This window comes from Agelaius tricolor, unplaced genomic scaffold (assembly GCF_023055355.1).
Source record: "Agelaius tricolor isolate 1412-34295 unplaced genomic scaffold, bAgeTri1.0.p SCAF_58, whole genome shotgun sequence".
Taxonomy (NCBI): Eukaryota; Metazoa; Chordata; class Aves; order Passeriformes; family Icteridae; genus Agelaius; species Agelaius tricolor.
Window position 1 is genome coordinate 1,537,599 of NW_027269318.1, and position 19,561 is coordinate 1,557,159.

At 51.4% G+C, this 19,561-nt stretch overlaps 1 protein-coding gene across 1 annotated transcript in view; it reads left to right on the forward strand.

Annotated features, from left to right (window-relative positions):
- SMARCC1 (SWI/SNF related BAF chromatin remodeling complex subunit C1) overlaps positions 1 to 19,561 on the forward strand; it is a 68,361-nt gene that overhangs the window by 33,803 nt on the left and 14,997 nt on the right. The window contains exons 20-25 of the mRNA XM_071456409.1: positions 2,529 to 2,787; positions 4,292 to 4,453; positions 12,188 to 12,243; positions 13,914 to 14,028; positions 14,979 to 15,133; positions 18,900 to 19,034. Of these exons, the coding sequence (XP_071312510.1) occupies positions 2,529 to 2,787; positions 4,292 to 4,453; positions 12,188 to 12,243; positions 13,914 to 14,028; positions 14,979 to 15,133; positions 18,900 to 19,034 (882 nt within the window). The remainder of the gene's footprint in view (positions 1 to 2,528; positions 2,788 to 4,291; positions 4,454 to 12,187; positions 12,244 to 13,913; positions 14,029 to 14,978; positions 15,134 to 18,899; positions 19,035 to 19,561) is intronic.

Here is a 19,561-nt window from a genome sequence, read left to right on the forward strand (position 1 = left end):
AAATCCTCAGGGTAGCTTTGGGCAGATAGATAGGCAGCGAAGTTCCAAATAATAAATCGTATCTGAAATATAATTATTGGCCTTCTGCCTGTTGACTGAATAATTTGGGGGAGGAAATAGAGTTTTCCTCCCCAAAGCAGCCTCCCTGCACAGCCCTGTCCGTGTCCCCACGGCTCAGGCAGAGTTAAATGCATTTTCAGCTATTTTTAGGGAGGACATTTATTGCGAGCGAGGGTTTGTCTGGCAGGAAAACAACAGACGGGGAAGGAGGAGGAGCAGAAAGCAGAAATTTGGGGGTTGAGAAGCTGAGCTGATCTCGTGTGCCAGTGGGGTTAAAAATGGAGATGGGGACTGAGAGCCCAGAGGTGAAATTAGGGAAAGGGAAATAAGGGCTGAGCAGAGAATAAATATCTGCCTTGAGTGTGACCTGCTGAGCTGAGCAGTCTGTCCTCTGCTCAAACCCTTGGAAGGTCCCAGGGCAGGAGAAGGGCTCAGCAGGGCTTGGGGATGGTGATTCCCAGTGGGGAGCAGGGTGGCCAGTGCAGCCTGTCCCAGGTCATTCCCAAGCCCAGGGCTCTCCCTGGAGCTCTCCCAAGCCCTGCTGGTGCTGCTCGGGGTCTTCAGCAGCTCCTGGGTGTTCTCCCCACCCAGCTGGGCATTCCCAGCTGACCCCACCTGCTGCTGGGAGGGAAGGAGCAGGGAGCCAGAGGCTTTCTGGAGATGTGCTGGGGGTTTCCTGCTCCCACCCAAGTTAAGCACTGAGACCTGGCTGGGAGAGAGGAACTTCAGCCAGGTTTGAGCTTATATCACTCTGGGAAGTGCTGCCCACTGAGGCAGCTTGGGCATGTCCCTCCAGTTTGATCCATGTTGGATCTCTGCTGCTGTTGGATTGAATTATTTGTCCTTGTAGCCAGTTTACTTCCACATCTTTGCAAACAGGAGCATTTTTGCAAACATTTTCCTGACCTCAGCTGACCCTCTTGCAGCCACAGTGTGCCTGAGGGCCCCGTGAAGGTTGATATTCTGTCCTTGAGGAATTCTCAGAGCTTCTGTTTTAACTGAGCAAATACTAAAACACTTCAGAGCTGCTCTGAAGACAGCAGTGTGTTTGGAAGGGACCTTAGAGCCCATCCCACTCCACCCCTGCCAATTTCCACTATCCCAGGTAGCTCCAAGCCCCCTTCAGCCTGGTCCTGGTGTTCCATAGACATTGGTGTGTATTGTGGGCCCTTCCCAGATGGAGGAACTCTGAGCACCAGGCTGGTGGCTCAGTTTGGATCTTCCTCTTGTCCCTGGGAAGTGCTGAAACCCCCAGCACAGGAATGTTGTGTCCCTGTGTGCTCTGCTCTCCCACCTTGGGCGTGTTCTCCTCGGGACCTCTGGCAGATCCACCTCCAAGCTCTCTCTCCCTGCTCTGAGAGTTCAGTCAGTCTGGAAGGTTGAGATTTCTGGGAGTTCTCAGCCTTGTGGGAGAGATTTACTTGGGAAAACTCATTTTCACACTGAACATCTTTTGCCAGAAACTCAAATGGTTTTTTGCCTTTTCTGGGTGACTGCACCATGAATCCTTTCAGAAATGTGAAAGTTAATGGTTCAGGATATGTCAGTATTTATTTTATACTGTCCAGATACTGCACTAAAACAATTTTCAAGGAAAAAAATGTCTTTTTAAGGAGTAATAATTTATTAGGCTGTGACTTAGAGGATTTTACAGGATTAATGTGTTGGTTTTTCAGGAACTAGTGCAGTGCCTTCAGTAGCTCATTGCTGTCAAATTGTTTTAAGACTTTTCTTGAGGAAGTTTAAAAATTACTGAAATTCAGGATTATGTCTTTGATATGATCTGCAAGTTCTTACTTTATGAGATGCCTTATCTAGCCAGTACTGATTTGTTAGCCCTGATTTTAACAGAAATCACACTGTGCACAGCTCCTGCAGAGCTGGTCTCTCCTGGCTTCAGGGTGTGGGATAGATTTCCCTCTTTTCCACTGGTCTATTGGTTTGATGCTTTTCCACTTCCATAGCATCTGTTGGATCTAAAGGCTGGATTTCACCATCACAGCCAGGCCACATTTAGAAATAGAAACAGAGAAATAAATCCTGTTCCTGCCCCAAAGAGCTTCCTGTGTTCAGACAGGGAACAAGAGTCCTTGCAGGCGGTGCTGGGAATTAAAGGAATGAGAGAGGAATGAGACTTGGTAGGAAAGGCAGGTTTAGTTCTCTCTGGAAGCAAAATGGAAAAACACCTACTGTGCAAGTATTAGTAAATCCCAAGTCCTCTGACAATTCTTTCTGATACAGTAACAGCATCCACTCCTGTGATGATCCCTGTGGCTTCAATGTCACTGATACCCCAGGAAAATTCTCATATTTCTTACGCAGATAATTTTGATGCCAGAAAAAAAACCATTTTTAGTAGTTGTCTGATCCCCATTTACTGCTCCATCACACAATAACCAGTATGGATAATCCTTCTGCCCACAGCAGTGTTGCTTTCCCCGAGTAGCCGCCGCTTTTGCCTTTTGCAGGCCCTGGAGATGTACAAGGACGACTGGAACAAGGTGTCGGAGCACGTGGGCAGCCGCACGCAGGACGAGTGCATCCTGCACTTCCTGCGCCTGCCCATCGAGGATCCCTACCTGGAGAACTCGGACGCCTCGCTGGGCCCCCTGGCCTACCAGCCCGTGCCCTTCAGCCAGTCGGGCAACCCCGTCATGAGCACTGTGGCCTTCCTGGCCTCCGTGGTGGATCCACGCGTGGCCTCAGCCGCCGCCAAGGCCGCCCTTGGTACGGCACTGCCCCCTTTGCCCCGAGCCTCTTTGTCTCACATCCCTCGCCCCACGTCCCTCGCCCCACGTCCCTCGCCCCATGTCCCTCGCCCCTTTGCGTCACGTCCCTCGCCTCATGGCCCTCGCCTCATGCCCCACGTCCCTTGCCTCACATCCCTTGCCCCACGTCCCTTGCCCCTTTGTCACATCCCTCGCCTCATGGCCCTCGCCTCATGCCCCACGTCCCTCGCCTCACATCCCTTGCCCCGCATCCCTCGCTGCTTGCCCCACATCCCTCACCACCTGCATTGTCCCTCTTGCCTCACACCCCCCACCCTGTGTGTGCCTGCCCCTCCAGCCATGGGGGTGCAGAGTCCTCAGTGAGCAGTAAAACACAGAAGTTGGGGGTACAGGTTCTGTAGGAGAAGCTCTGCTCCCCCCAGGTTTGTCTTCTGCTTCCCTGAAATCCCGTTTGTAGTCAGGGTGCCCTGGTGAGGCACAGCTGGGGTGTCCTGTCCAGTTCTGGGCTCCTCAGGCCAAGGAGCTGCTGGAGAGGCTCCAGCAGGGGCCACAGAGATGTTCAGGGCTCTGGGGCATCTCTGATGAGCAGGGACTGCAGGAGCTGGGCCTGCTCAGCCTGGAGAGGGGAAAGCTCACAGGGGATCCCATCAATGCCCACAAATCTCCCAATCTGTGTGCCAGGAGAAGGTGCCAGACTCTGCTCAGTGACAGCACCAGGAGCAGTGGCACAAAGCAAAGCACAACAGCTCCAGCCCAGCAGCAGGAGCAGCCTCTGTCCATGCAGGGGCAGAGCCCTGGAACAGCTGCCCAGGGGGGCTGGAGTCTCCTCTCTGGAGACATCCCAGAGCCACCTGGACACAGCCCAGGGGACCCTGCCCTGGCAGGGGGCTGGCCTGGGTGGCATCCAGACCCTCCCAGCCCAAGCACTCTGTGTGAAGTTGGAGTGGCTCCAGAAGGCCACTGAGAGCCCAGGAATGGCTGGTGTTGCCTTCTGCCCTCACTGCTCCTCATGTGTTTGCAGCTGGTGGTTGGTGTTCCTCTGAGCACTGTCACCAGAGCAGCTCTGGGGAAATTCAGTGTGGATCTTGAAGTTTTGCTGTTTTACCTGTGTGAAATTATTTGCCAGAGATCCTAGAATTGCCAGACTGGACTGAGTTGGAAGGGGCCTTAAAGGGACCTCCTGTTCCACCTCATGAGCAGGGACATCTTTTACTCGAAGGTTCAAGTCTTGAGTGGACACTGGATATGTCCACTTGATAAAATAGTTCCTTTCAATTTTTGCCTTGTTTTTCCACATAAAACACAATTTTATGTAATTGGGAAAACACTCTTTTCTACCACACCTGAAAGACAGAATCAACCACCTCTTATGACAGGAAGGAACTCAGATATTTGAGAATTCCCTTTGTCCCAGAGCTTACCTGCACACCAGTCAGAGAAAATGTGACTTAATTTGCTGCAAAAGCCGCAGAATGTCTCATTTTGTGTGTGGTGTCCCCCAGAGGAGTTCTCCCGGGTCAGAGAGGAGGTGCCCCTGGAGCTGGTGGAGGCCCACGTGAAGAAGGTGCAGGAAGCAGCTCGAGCCTCTGGGAAGGTGGATCCCACCTACGGCCTGGAGAGCAGCTGCATCGCTGGCACGGGCCCTGAGGAGCCTGAGAAGATGGGTGAGTGCTGCATCCCCTGGGGGCATTGTCCCTGAGTCCTGAGAAACCCCAAATTCTCCTCCAAATTCTCCTCCTCCAGGTGGAGATGGAAGTTGTGGGGAGGGAGAAGGGGATGGCTCATTCTGCTCACAGCAGGATTGACTCAGACACTGAACTAAGGATTTTAGGGCTACCTTGAGTTCTAGGAGTTTGTTCTCCTGCTCTCACTGTGTGGAAATGCTGTGGCTTGGGATGCACAGAGTGGGCTGAGCAAAAATACCAGAGCAGGATGTTCCATTGGTTGGGTTTTGGAGAATTCAAGACAAAATGATAGTCATTAAGTTTTTGCAAGAAAGTTGTGCAAGACCTTCAATCTCAGGTGACTACATTTAGTATTAATTATGCTAAAGTAATGCAATTAATTTGTATTAGTAATACAAATCTGCAAATCTGTTGTCTCCTTATGATACTGTGCATTTAGCTACAGTTTTGTTTCTGCCTTTGTGGTGTTAAAGCAAACAGGGGGGTTTGGGCAGTGGGTTTTAGGGTGGATCTGGTACTCTGAGTGTGTTGCTCACTGTGGGGGCAGCAGCAGAGACATTTCTGATGGAGTGCTGGACTGGCACATGATAATCCAGCCCTGGCTCTGGTTGGGCTGGAATTCTGCTGGGCTTTACCTGTGTGTGTTAACAAGCTCTGGTTTAATTTCTGTGGTGTTCAGCAAATACTCTGCTGCTAAGTCTCTTCTCTGAAACCCTGCCTGGTGCAGATTGGTTCCTGATTGCTCTGGAGTGTCAAAGCAGCTCCCTGGGAAGTGAAGCTGTGTTGCCCCTCTCTGTTGGCCGTGGTGGCTCTCCCCAGCAGGAGGAGCAGACACTGTTTACTCCATCCCCAGGGCTTTCTCAGGCTTTGCTCTCCTCATTTGGTTACAGATCCACAATCTTGTCACTGCTCCTTTCTCTCAGCCCTGTTGGCTCCTGCTTTGTTCAGCTTATCACAACTGATTTCAGTGCCTGGACATGAAAAGGCATGTCTGGCTCTGGGTGAAGCTGAGCAGGGTGTGATGGAGCTTGACTGGAGGCTGGCTTTGGGATGTGCTGCTGCCCTGCTGTCACCCTGTCCAGGGACACGAGCAAGGTGCCAGATTGTGGGATGGCATCACGAGGGGCTGTGCTCGCTGCTCTTCACTTATCAACTGCTGCCCACAGAGGGCTGCTATTTATAGCTCCTAATGTCCATTGCAAAACTACCCAGTAAATTAGATTGCAAAATGCCATTTAAATCACCAAGATAGTTTTTAATTAGAAAAGAAGCAAACAAACCACTCAGCCCTTCTGTCACACATCTCAGTTGTGCACTCAGTGGGACAGACTTGCCGTGAGGCAGCTCGGTGCTTTGGGATGGTGGGCATTGTGTGCTGGAAGGGGAAGAGAAACATCTGGAACATCTGCTGCTGCCTGCTCCTCAGAGCTGACAGCAGGCATTGAAGCTCTACTGGAAGGACAAGCTTTGGGTTTATTTACAAGTCATCTATAAACCAAATCTCCATGTTACTCCATCTGGAGCTGAGTTTAATTTCATAGTTGTTTTAAAATAAGGTCAGCTTAAGTTAAATTTTTCTTCCAGTCTTTGTTCCCCTTAACCATATTCTCCCAGTACAGATGTCACTGTGGGTTGTTAAGGATCATTTCAGTTGGAAAAGCCCTCCAAGGTCACAGAGTCCCAGCTGTGCCTGGTCCCCACCTTGTCCCCAGCCCAGAGCACTCAGTGCCACCTCCAGGCCTTCCTGGGACACCTCCAGGGATTGGGACTCCAAATCTCCCTGGGCAGCCCCTTCCAATTTTAATAACTCTTTCCACAAAGGAATTCCTGCTGATGGGCACCCTGAGCCTCCCCTGGCCCATCCTGAGGCCGTTCCCTCCTGTCCTCAACATGTCCCCCCTGTGACACATTTGCTCTTGGACTTTTCCCCGTTTCCAGGCTGCAGGCTGGCCCTTCCTGTGGGCCCAGGCTGGCAGGGGGGTGTGAGGTGCCTGTCAGTGGCTCTGGGGCTCTCAGGGCAGTCCCACCCCAGCAGCTCTGGGTGAGCAGTGAGGGGAGCTGGGCCTGGCCCCAGCGGCGTTAATGCGATTTGTGCCGGGCTGTGACTAATGGAATAAATTAGGGCAGGAGCAGATGGTTCTCCCTGGGGGAGCTGCTCAGCCCGAGTGAACTGGGTCACTCAGCAATCTGTGGTGCCTCCCACCCCCCAGAGCTGGGCACAGGGACCCCCAGTGTCCGTGGCAGAGGGTGTGCCATGGGCTGGGGCTGTGCTTGGGCACTGGGGGATTGTACCCCAGAGCTGGGCAGGGATGGAAACACCTGCTGGGGCTTCCAGATGGGAATGAAAGCCCACTGGCTGTTAGACTAGCATGGAATCAAAGGATGTTGGGCTGGAAGGGACCTCAGGGATCATCCATGCTACCCCTGCCATGGGCAGGGACACCTCCCACTGTCCCAGGTGAGCCCTGTCCAGCCTGGCCTTGGGCACTGCCAGGGATCCAGGGGCAGCCACAGCTGCTCTGGGAAATCTGTTCCAGTCCCTCCCCACCCTCCCAGGGAACAGCTCCTTCCCAATATCCAGTCTAACTCTGCCCTCTTTCTCTTCAAAGCCATTGCCTGGGTCCTGTCCCTCCATCCATTCTGTAATGGAATCACAGAATGCTGGTTTTATATTTAAATGCAACCATGGTTGCAATGCAACTATCTGCCTAAGGTTCCATACTAGAATTAAAGTTCATTAGCTGATATATTTCAAAAGTAAAATTATATCAGAGCTCCATAATAATTTTAACACTATTTAATATCAGTGAATTATATATAGTCAATATGGGATGTGAAAAGGGAAAATGACTGGAACAGATTGGAGGAGCTTAAGTTAATACCCAAGAATCTCCTCTTCTAAGTCTTCATTGTTAGGTTTTCTAAGAGCTGGTGATAATTCCTTTTAAGTTGATAAAGTGAGGCTGCAGTGGAGTTAGGAGGAGACTGGAGTGGTTCAGATGCTGTGGTGAGTGTGGTGGGCTCTGTCTCCTGCTTTCATAGGGTCACAGAAAGGTTTGGGTTGGAAGGTCCCTAAAACCCACTCAGTGCCAGCCCTGCCATGGCAGGGACACCTTCCCCTGTCCCAGGCTGCTCCCAGCCCTGTCCAGCCTGGCCAGGGCACTGCCAGGGATCCAGGGGCAGCCCCAGCTGCTCTGGGCAATCTGCTCCAAGGTTTTAAAACAGCCCCCCACAAGAAATACCCAGAGCTTTCTGAGCTCTGCCCCAGTGCAGGCTGTGGAAGGAATGACTGGAGCTGCTCTGCAGCTGTGCCAGTGGCCGAGGGGAGCAAGGGAGGATTCAGCACTTTGGGCAAAGGAGCAAAGGAGGATCCCCTCTTTGGGCTGGGATTCAGCTCCAGAGAAGGGGAATATCCAGCACACCTGTGGTGATTGATAATTTCTAGGAGGTCTTTGTTGATGTCTTTCCATGGTTAATGACACTGATTTCTCAAGGCAGCCTGTGCAGGGGCTGTGCTGGAGCTACCTGGGCATTTCAGGCCTTACTCCCACAGGGGTTTCCCCTGACACCATCCTGGGGCCTCAGCTGGAGCTGCTCTGTGCCACTGAGTGAGGGACTGTGCTTGATTTCCTGCATCCCATCACCTGCCAACAGTGCCAGGGGAGGGTTCAATTCACCATTTTGGGCATGGGTTTGATTCATTCCCAAACACACACACACTCTAGAAAACCACACACAAGGAGGGCACATATACCCAGTTATCTGAGTCATGTTTGGCAGGGAGATTCCTCTGCTGCTGTCCAGGGTGAAAACTCTGAGGTGATGGAAGCATTCCTAAACCAGTGGATTCCAGAGTGCCTGGAATATAACAATAATAATATCATGATAATATTATAATAATATTATAATAATATAATATAGCTTTGAGTGTGTCCCAGGGGCTGGGCCCATCTGAGTTCTGCTGAATTCTGTGGCTCTCCCAGGAGCTGCTGTGGCTTTTCCAGCTCCCCCACAGCATTCCCAGCTCCCCTGGCTTCCCCTGGAGCCCCCTGTTGCTGAGCCCCCAGGCTGTGTGAGGCAGTGCAGCCCTGATTTATGGTGGGAAATGTCAATGATGGTTTAGATAACAGCATCATTATCATACCCAGGGCTGGGATGTTTCCTCAGCTATCGTGGATTTCCTCTCAATTAAATATTCATGTCCCAGCCTGGCTGTGACAGGCTGTGTGTTGCCTCAGTGAGAGCAGAGGAGCCTGGGCTGTCTGGAGGGCATCTTGAGCTGTTTGCTGAGCTGGAGCTCAGGCAGGTGACTCCACTGCTGTTTGCAGAGCTGTGTTTGCTCCTCTCACTGCAGCAGAGGTTCCGGAGCTGCTGCTCCTGCATCTCTTTGGTAACACAGGGAGTTCTTAGCTGGGAGATGTTTCACAGGTTTGCTTGTTGACCTAAAGTCCATTTGAGTTCTCTGTGGAGTCACTGGTTTGGGCAGAACTCAGCTCTGGGTTCTTCATGTGTTAGAAAAAAGGGCTCAGTGTTTTTGGAGATAATGTGAAAAACAGAAAATTCCATAGAAACAATACACCTGCTAATTCAGGTGGAAAGAGGGGCTTGGAGAGGTGATGATTCCTCATCTCCCAGTGGATTTTCCCTCTTTAGAGCTGTCCTGGGGTGGGTCACAACCATCTGCTTCTTCCTGACCTAAGAAATGTCCTTTCATTCAGGGAACAGGGACAAGAGGAGAGGGGGCAGCCTCAGGATGTGCCAGGGGAGGCTCAGGGTGGACATCAGCAAGAATTCCTTCATGGAAAGGTTATTAAATATTGGCAGGGACTGCCCAGGGAAGTTTGGAGTGCCCATCCCTGGAGGTGTCCCAGGAAGGCCTGGGGGTGGCACTCAGTGCTCCAGGCTGGGGACAAGGTGGGCATTGACACAGGGTGGAGTCCATGGTCTCAGGGGTGAATTCCAGCTTTAATGAATCTGGGATTCTGTGATCCCTGATTCCCACATCCTGCAAGGTGCACTATGAACTCTCCTGAAGAGAGTTCAGGAGCATCTTTGGTGCAGGGGAAAGGGATTTCAGGAGCTCTCTCCTTAAAGTCAAGCCTTCCCCCTTTGTTCCAGGCTGATACTTCCTCTGGGGTGTATTTTCAATAAGCTCATTAGATCACAACAGAAAATCAGTGCAGTTGTGGTTGTGTCTGTGCCAGGGCCAGAGGCAATTCTGTCATGGCTGTGCAGGTCAGGCATGTTTTGGGCTTTGTGTCATCCTTTCATTTTGGAATTTGGGATTAAGTTTTACCAGACTCTACTGTTTTGAGGAATTCTTCATGGAGAGGGTGTTAAATATCAGAAGGGGCTGCCCAGGGAGGTGGTGGAGTCCCAGAGGTGGCACTCAGTGCTCTGGGCTGGGGACAAGGTGGGGATCAGGCACAGCTTGGACTCCATGGTCCTGAAGGTCTTTTCCAACCTTAATGACCCTGGGATCCTTTGACAGCCTGGGATTTAGAGCCAAAACCTGCTTCCACCCAGGCAAACTCATTTCCCCCAGACTGCCAATGGATAACTGGAGCTGTTGTGCCTTGTCCCGTGGTGTCCCACCCCTGGCACCTGGTGGCACTGGGAGCTGCAGCCACCGTGCTGTCACTGCCTCTTAGGGCTCTGCAGCTGATTCAGGAAAACACTTTTCAAAACCCATTGACCACAACCTGTGTGAAGCTGTCAGCCTCATTTTAACCTCACATGTGCTGCTGCAGCCAGGGCCAGAGGAGTGAGTTAAATCAGGATGTTGGAATAATCTTGGTGTCACAGGTCCCTTCCTTCCAGGTGTCCCTGGACATGGGAAGGAGGACCTGGGTTTGGGTGGTGTCCATCAGTGTGTCCTGACACCCAGGAGGATCTGAGGGCACTTGAAGATGCTCTGTGTGCTTTTCCTTGAGAAAATCATCTCTGAAGAGTGGCTGGGAAGCAGTTTGTCTTTCTGGGATGTCCTGTTTGTTTGGAGCTCCTACCTGACAGGAGGGGACAGCCAGGGGGGTCAGGCCCTGCTCCCAGGAACAGGGACAGGAGGAAACAGCCTCAGGCTGGGCCAGGGGAGGGACACCAGGAGGAATTTCCCCATGGGAAGGGTGCTCAGGCCTTGGCAGGGGCTGCCCAGGGAGGTTTGGAGTGCCCAGCCCTGCAGGTGTCCCAGGAATGACTGGAGGTGGCACTCAGTCTGTGGCACTCACTTCTGGGCTGGGAGGGCTTTTCCAGCCTCAGGGATCCTGGCATCCTGTGAATTTCTCCACAGCAGCAGCAGCAGCCCCTCAGCAGCTCCCATGGTCCATGGAGGGGTCTCCTGGCCAGAGCAGCTGTGGCTACCCCTGGATCCCTGGAGTGTCCAAGGCCAGGCTGGACAGGGCTGGGAGCAGCCCAGGACAGTGGAACGTGTCCCTGCCATGGTAGGGTGGCAATGGGATGACCTCAATGATCCTCCCCACCCAAAAATGTAAATTTAGATATTTCTATGCAGTATTTTTTTGGTTTGAGTTCCACCAACCTAGGCACACTCAGAGTGTTCTGCACTTTGTCTCCCCTTTTTTGTCTTAAAGGATTGAATCCAGCTTTCTTTGTGAACCCTTCCCTTTCCTGGAGGAATGACACTTTCCAGCCCAGTCTGGAACTCTGCTTCTAGGCTTGAAAGAGCTGTCTGACAAAATCTAATCGAGATTTTCCTTGTGACATTATTGGGTCACTAAATCCTAACTCTGAGATAAAACCTGTGAGGGAGAATGTCCCCAGTCTCCCTAAATTGAATTATGGTGGCAGATAGTTCAGATAAGGGGGTTTATCATCTTAAAATAGGCCAAGAGGAAAACTATTACCCTTCAGTCAGGCATTTTAGTTGGTTTTTCTTATATATGGAAGGGACTTGTGTAAAAATTTCTCTACAGAGCTGTTGCTGTTCAAGAAGAACACTTTGTACCTTGTTTTTCTCAGTGTAGCACACAGGAATTAGCAGGAAAATGAGGATTACTGAAAATGAACCCCCAGCACCAGCTGATGTCTTCAGAAGCTTAGAGATGGATCAGGGCTTGTCACCAGCAGTTCTGCATCACCCCAGTCCAGGATCTAAATAAGCTCCTTTAATGCCTCTATATAAATTGTGAAATCCTTGGCCAGGACCACGAGCTTCCTCTTGTTTCTCCTTGCAGAGCTGTGGAGGAATTAGGATTTCTTTACCTTCTAACCAATCCCACAAACTATTCTAGATTCTAGAACATTGTGCAGGCACCTCCATGGTGTTTCCATGGCTGGTTGTTATCCCCTGATCTCCAGAACGAGCTGTCATTACAGGAACATTTTAAATCAGTGGTTTATAAAGCAATAAATGAATTGCCACATGGTGCACGGGGATGCACTCCCAGCACTCCTGCCACAAGGTGCACCCATCCAGCACCTGGGACAGAGGCTCCTTAATCATCACCTTTCTTATTCCTTCTTCTGTCCTCATGTTGGTCTCACTTGAACACCAGCTGGGCCCTGTCTGCTCTGGTTTAGGGCTGGGGGGATGGCAGTGCCCCAGGGCAGGGCTGGAGCAGCCTGGGCTGTGGCAGTTCAGTGCTGGCCCTTTGCTGAAGCCACTGGTGGCGAACAGCAGGTTTTAGTTAGCCCAAAATTGACAGGGACTGTGGGGACAATCCTAAAACCCTAAACCCCTCCCTGTTTGTTTCTCAGATGGAGCTGAGGAAGAGAAGATGGAAACAGAGGCAGAGGGGCAGCCAGCAGAGAAGGTGAGTTTGGGGCTGCTGGCAGGAGGCTCCTGGCACTTCAATCCTGAATCCAGGAGTTTTATGGTGCCTGTGACACACACAGGTGACAGCTGTGACAGTGTGTGTCCCCACAGGGACAGATCCCAGCCTCCACTGAGCTCCAGCTCAGCGCTGGAGCGTGGAGTGACAGCAGTGAGGCAGCAGGGGGGGTTCTGGAAGGATTGGGAACAGGGGATGCTGTGGGAGCTGGGATTGCAGCTGCACCAGGCAGGCACCCTCACCTGGGGGCTCTGGGCAGCTCCTGGGCCAGGGCTCTGGGCACATACCTGCCCCAGGGCTCTCAGGACACTCTCAGTTATTTCACTGCCATTTCTGGCTGAGGGGCCTCCAGCTGAGCTGCTCTAGGAGAATCCTCCCCACAGGAATTGTGGCCTGGCCCTTGGGCATGGGTGTGTTTGTGATACTGGGGGTGATCCACCCTGCCCTTAAAGATCACTAATTATCATTATCCTTCTACCTGTTGATCATGACCCCAAGAACACGCTTGTGGCTTTTTCATAAGCTGTGTCCACAGACAGGCACCTCAAACTGCAGTGGGTGTTTCAGACATGAGCTGGGATTAAACCAGGAATTCCAGGATACCAGTTTAGTTACTGCTAAATTACTCTAAATTTAAATTATTACTATTTTATTTGCTTGTGTATTAATAAAATTATGTTTAATATGTATTCTAATAAAATAATTATTTTAATTCTATATGTAAATTAAATTTTTAAATTTTTGCTTATTTATTATTTAATTCCTGCTACATTCCTGACAAATAAATGGTGATGGTTTTTTCTGGAGTCTGCAGCAACAGGAGATATTTCTTGTTGCCTCCTCCAGCAGATGAGGAGTTCAGACTAACCTGGGGCTGATCAGCCTTGGGGTTATTTCCCACTCTGTTCTCAGGCAGTTCTGCCACCCTGATCAACAGGGACATTGGGGAAGAGATAAGTGGGGAAGACTCACTCAGGGCTTGGAAATCTGCATATTCCCAGACATCCCAGTTCAGGAGTTTTTATGCCCACAGAGTAACCCAGCTTGGCCTGGGTCACTGGACTTGGTCCAGTTTACATTTACATTTATTCACATTTTGGGTTGGTCTGTCAAATTTGGCTCAGGCAGCAGCCACCCTTTAAAATGTAACCTTTCCACTGTGGTAAGGAATTCATTGGAAGCCATAGCCAGAGTTAACAGTGAGTACCTTGTCTCCCTGCCCCTGTCCCCCAGTGGCATACAGAGTTAACAGTGAGTGTCTCCTCTCCCTGCCCCTGTCCCCCAGTGCCATACAGAGTTAACAGTGAGTGTCTCCTCTCCCTGCCCCTGTCCCCCAGTGCCATACAGAGTTAACAGTGAGTGTCTCCTCTCCTGCCCCTGTCCCCCAGTGGCATACAGAGTTAACAGTGAGTGTCTCCTCTCCTGCCCCTGTCCCCCAGTGGCATACAGAGTTAACAGTGAGTACCTTGTCTCCCTGCCCCTGTCCCCCAGTGCCATACAGAGTTAACAGTGAGTACCTTGTCTCCCTGCCCCTGTCCCCCAGTGCCATACAGAGTTAACAGTGAGTATCTCCTCTCCCTGCCCCTGTCCCCCAGTGCCATGCAGAGTTAACAGTATCTCCTCTCCCTGCCCCTGTCCCACCCTCCCCTCAGGTGGAGAGCAAAGCCGAGAGCGAGCCTGAGGAAGGGGAGAAGGTTCCAGAAGGGGAGAGCGAGCGGAACGTGGACAAGGAGCCCGAGAGCGAAGGGGCTGCAGAGCCCAAGACAGGTGAGGAGAGCTGCCCCTGCTCAGCTCCTCCCCAGAGGAGCTGGGAGTGTTCCCCTGGGCTGCTCTGTGCTCACAGAGGCTCCACTGACCCTCCCTGCAGAGCTCGGGCACCAAATCCCTCCCTGAGCTCCCCAGCCCTGGGCATGCAGGAGGAGCTGCAGCCCCCAAGTGCCTGTGGGTCATAGAAAGGAGGGGGTTTGCCCAGATTCCACAACATTTGATCACTTTGGATGCAAGGAAGTGGAACTGCTGGAGGTGTTAAAGGTTGGAGCAGCCTGGGACAGTGGGAGGTGTCCCTGCCCATGGCAGGGGTGGCACTGGATGGGCTTTAAGGCTCCTTCCAACTCAACCATTCTGGGATTCTCTGCTCATTTCTCCTATTGGAAGTTAATATTTCAGCTCAGCTTCCCAGGGAAGTGATGCAGAGCCTGGATTTTGGCAGGCTGAGGAGTAACAACATCTACATAAAACCTTATTCTTTTTGCCATTTCCCCTGTGCCTCATAAAATCATGGAATGGTTTGGGTTGGAAGGGACTGTAAGGATCATCCAGTGCCACCCCTGCCATGGCAGGGACGCCTTCCACTGTGCCAGGCTGCTCCCAGCCCTGCCCAGCCTGGCCTGGGACACTTCAGGGATGGGAATGGATATATTGCTTTTTTCCTGCAATCCAAGATTCAGGATTTTAGCACCATGTAGGAGTTGCTTGGATTTGATGGAGTTGATGTGGAAATGAGGAGGGGAGCTGCAGGTGCTGACCTGAGAGGATGGAAATGAAAATCATTTAAAGTTGCCCCATTTGTTGGATCAGATCCTCTCAAACTGGGGTTCCCCTGTCAGCATTTGGATGGGGAGCAGTGCTGGGACTGGGGATGAGTTAATTAGTGCCTGGCTAATGAGTGTGGTGCATCCTGGGAACACGTGTAACAGCCTGGGCTGGGTGTCTTGCAGAGGAAAAGGAGGCAGAGGAGAACAAGGAGAACGTTGATGGCAGCAAGGACAAAGAAGCTGAGGCTGGGAAGAAGAAAGTGGAGCACGAGATCTCAGAAGGAAACGTGGCCACAGCTGCAGCTGCTGCCCTGGCCTCTGCTGCCACCAAAGCCAAGGTTGGTGCTGTGCCAGCAGCCTGAGCCTGCCTGCCAGGGACAGCAGAGCTGGCCTGGAGTGCTCCTGGCTCCCAGAGCTGGGGGCTCGCCCTCTGATCCCTGACACCTCACAGGAGCACCAGTGCTGCCTGCATTTCTCCTGCCTGAGCCCCTGGGGGAGTTAATGAACAGCGTTAATTAAGCAGCTCCTTGGTGATTATGAGCTGGCTGAGCATCCCTAAGGAGTAGCCCCAAAGTGTGTGTGTGACTTCTTGGCAAGGCTGGGGGATCTGGGTGGTGCTGGGGGGCACAAACCCCCTGATGGCCTCTCCTGCTGCCCCAGGGCTCTGCCTGGGGCAGACACAGAGGGATGTTCACGCCTGGCACTGCAGCTTTCAGACACCTTAACGTTCCTGTGTTTTGCTAGCAGCACGTTGGTGTGTCCCCTTAGGTCCTGTTTGTGTGTGGTCTCTAATGAGCTGTGTTGAATCAGCTTTTCTTTACCCTGTAATTAGTAATTGCACGCCGTCTTGCCTTTCCTTTTGCAGGAACCACACTGCTTTCATTGCTTCTAGAGTATCTTTCTCAAATCTGTTTTCTCTTTACAAATTTCTCTGGATTCAAGTTTTAATTTGGGTTTTTGTAATCGCTCTTGGATTCAGTATCACATTGCACCTGCTTTATAAAACTAAGAGCAAGGCTTGGGTGTTTATCCCTGGTGGATTTCCATGGATAGAGTGAGGTGTTGTGTGTTCTATTAACTTTTCCACTCTGATCTTTGACTCTTTAACTTCAGACTTTTTCCCCAGCTGCATCCCCCAGAGTGAGCTGGTGGGTGATGTCCTGTGCACTCCCTCCTGCAGAACCCAGGAGACGGAGGGTGTTTCAGTTCTTACCTTTCAAACCAGGCTCTGAAATCCCACATGGCAGACAATTCCCTGTCCATTAAAATCCCAAATTGCAGCAAAGCTGAGGGTTCAGTATTTTGGTGAAGTGCAGAGCCCAGAGTGGCTCTCAGTTCATCAGACTCACAGATATCCTCAGCCAAGGTGGGCAAACCTGTATCTGTGTGAGGAGACATGAGGTTTAATCTGTGTTTTATGGAAGGCCACTTGCTCCAGGATGAGCTGCTGCTCCATTTTTCTGGAGATGAGGAGTTGGAGGGAGCAGGGGCCTGGCTGATGGCACTTTTCATTATGGCAGTAATAATGTTCTGGAAGAGCTTCAGCTTCCCATTGCAGGGAATAATGTATTGTAATTAGGAGGCTAACACTTCAGATACAATTCAGGTTCAGCAGGGATTTCTCTTCCCACTGCCTTAAAAAGCCAGACAATATTAGAGCTTTGGGTGGTCTGTGTCTGAGGGAGTAATTAAACTCTTCATCATAAACTCTGGCCCTGCTTATGTGAAAAGCTGTTTTCCTTAGGATTTCATATCAGAGCAATATTGCAGATGGATTCTGAGTGAAGACGGGGGTTAAAGACAGGGGATTGAAATGAGGGCTGTGTTTGGGGTTTTTTCCCTTGTTATTGTTTTTTTGTTGTTGTTTGTTTTGTTTTTTTTTTTCTTTTGGGATCAGTGGCTTCCAGAAGTTGAGTTGTGCTGTTTGAGGAATGGTGAACATGAATGTTCAGGGTGAGACTCTGCATTTCACACAGACCAACAATTGAAATGTTTGCACAGGTTCTGGTTTCTGAACAAACAGCATTAGAATATAAGTCCCTTCTGCTCATTTTCCTCTCCATGGACACCCAATGTGAGCTGGTTTTTCCTTTCTGTGCAGAAGCATCCCTGATGGCTCCTGCTCTTCTCCAGCTGGGACTGAGCTGCAGAACTGCTGCTCTTGGTCCATCTCTCCCCTTCCCAGAGCTGTTCTGGTCCCAGTTTCACCTCCTGCCAAACACTGATCTTGTGACCTCTCCAAATCCCTGTTGGAGGTGCCTGGGACTGGAGAGATCATTCCTGGAAGCTACTGATCTCAGTTTGGCTCCAGGAGAGCTGGAGAGGGGCTGGGGACAAGGCATGGAGGGACAGGACACAGGGAATGGCTCCCAGTGCCAGAGGGCAGGCATGGATGGGAGATTGGGAATTGGGAATTGTTCCCTGAGAGGGTGGGCAGGCCCTGGCACAGGGTGCCCACCCTGCATCCCTGGCAGTGCCCAAGGCCAGGCTGGACAGGGCTGGGAGCACCTGGGACAGTGGGAGGTGTCCCTGCCATGGCAGGGGTGGCACTGGGTGGGTTTAAGGTCCCTTCCCACCCAAAGCATTCATGCATTCCATGATTCTTTTTTGTAGAATCATTTAGGTTGGAAAAGCCCTTTAGGATCACTTGCTCATTTATGAGTCCAGGCTGATGGGTTTATCAGGCATTTCAGATTACCCCTGAATTTGTGTTCCTGATTCTCCTCAGCTGGAGCTGTAGGGATTTGTCCTTTGCCCATGGAAAGCCCTGGGTAGTGCCAGGCTGAGCCTCTTTGAGTCTGTCTAGGAAAAACTTGAGAGATAATTTTCTTTCCAAGGTGTATTTGGAGACCTGTCCTTTAACTAATCACATGCTTTGATCCCATTGCATTATTAAAATTGCACATGTGAAACAGAGTGAAATGTTTGGTAGAGGACTGTGTATCCCCAGGTGATTCCCTCACTCTGAATTTTCATACAAACAAGTTTATTTTCCTTAACAGTGTTATTAACATGAGATTTCCTGTTCTGTCAGCTTTGTTTCATTATTTTTTGTGCAGCACTTCGGTCAGTTTTGGAACAGCTGCTGGAATTTCTCAGGGATGTGGTGTTGGACGAGCTTGGGGTCACTCTGGTTCTCTCAGACCTGATTTGAAATTCACTTTAGAGAGTCAGGAGTGCATTTGCCCACATTTACTGAGCCCTCCCTCACTGCTGCTGGGTCAGGGAGGTGAACATTGTCAATGGCACAGTGTCACATGGGTTTGAGAAATTCAGATTCTGCTCAGGGTTCCAGGGAGGTTTCTAATGCTGCTTTCCTCCCCTCTGTGTTTGTTGTCCCAGTTTGGGGCCCAGCTCCCTCAGCAGGGGTCTGTTTGCAGCTGGGGCTGGAGGAGCTCCAGCTTTTCCTTGTTTCCTGCTGCCCCCAGCCCTCACCTTTCCCTGTCCTGTGGCACACCTGTGAGCACACAGCCCCCCAAGCTGCACTCTCAGGGGCTTCTCCTGCTGGGCTCAGGTTTTAACAGAAACAGGGACGGGCATAGTGAGCGCACTTGTCACACTCTGAGGGTGTGAAACACTTGCATGGCTGCCTCCTGTATCAGATATAGATGCACAGATCTCTGGTGTTATTTATGTGGGGATATAAATGGCACGAAGCTAATCCTTATAAAAATCAATTTGCCTTCTGCTTGAGAAAAATCTATTTTAATGGCAAAGACGTGGCAGTGCCATCTCCCTGATTTGGGGTCATTCTGGGTCACAGCCTCCTGTGTGTGTCCTGCTGGGAGCTTTTTGGGTGACCCTCAGCTGACTCCTCTGAACAGCTCCTTCCTTCTCCCTCATTTGCATTCCCACTGGAAGGGCTCCCTGTGCCCAGAGCTGGATTGCTCTGAGCATCCTCCACACCTCTTGTATGAAACCTTCACACCTGTTTATTTGATTAAACCTAATCATCTTCCAAGGGCCTCTGGTTCCCAGCATAAGGTTTAGAATTCCCTGTCTCGTGCCACAAGTGGAGCAGGATGGCTGAAGCGGCAGATTCCCTCCCTCCCAGCCCCTTCCTGTGCCCAGTGTCACACAACACCCCCTGTGTTTCATCCCCAGCACCTGGCAGCTGTGGAGGAGAGGAAGATCAAGTCCCTGGTGGCCCTTCTGGTGGAGACTCAGATGAAGAAGCTGGAGATAAAGCTTCGCCACTTTGAGGAGCTGGAAACCATCATGGACCGGGAGAAGGAGGCAGTAAGTGCAACTGGGGATCAGATTCTCACTGCAAATCCTGTGTGCCAGCACCTGGAAAAGCAGCAGCTCCTCCCCTCCCCTCTGTGTCCCTCTCCTTCAGCTGGAGCCCACAATTCCCTCCCACAGTGGCATCTGGGCCCTGTCCTGCTCCATCCAGTGTTCCTCTGTCCCATAAGCAGCACACTGGGGTATCTGGATTTGCTTCCTCATCCTTACCCTGAGCAGGAATGTGGAATTGAGCTTCATGTGGCCCTTTCACATGGATTGTGTCTGACCTCAGAACAGCTTTGCCCTGCCAAGAGTGAAAGGGGTGGAGCCCTCCCTTCCCCAGGGGAGGGAGCCAGCCCTGAGTGCCTTTCCCCTGACCCAAGGGGTTCCAAGGACACAGTTCAGGGTTTGGGGGCACTCAGCAGCTCCTGGGAAAGCCCTGGAAGTGGGATGTGGAGGTGGAAGGGGAATGCTCAGAGTGCCAGCCTCACTTTGTGCTGCTGCTGATGGGTTTGCCTGAGCTGGGAAGGCAGCAGCAG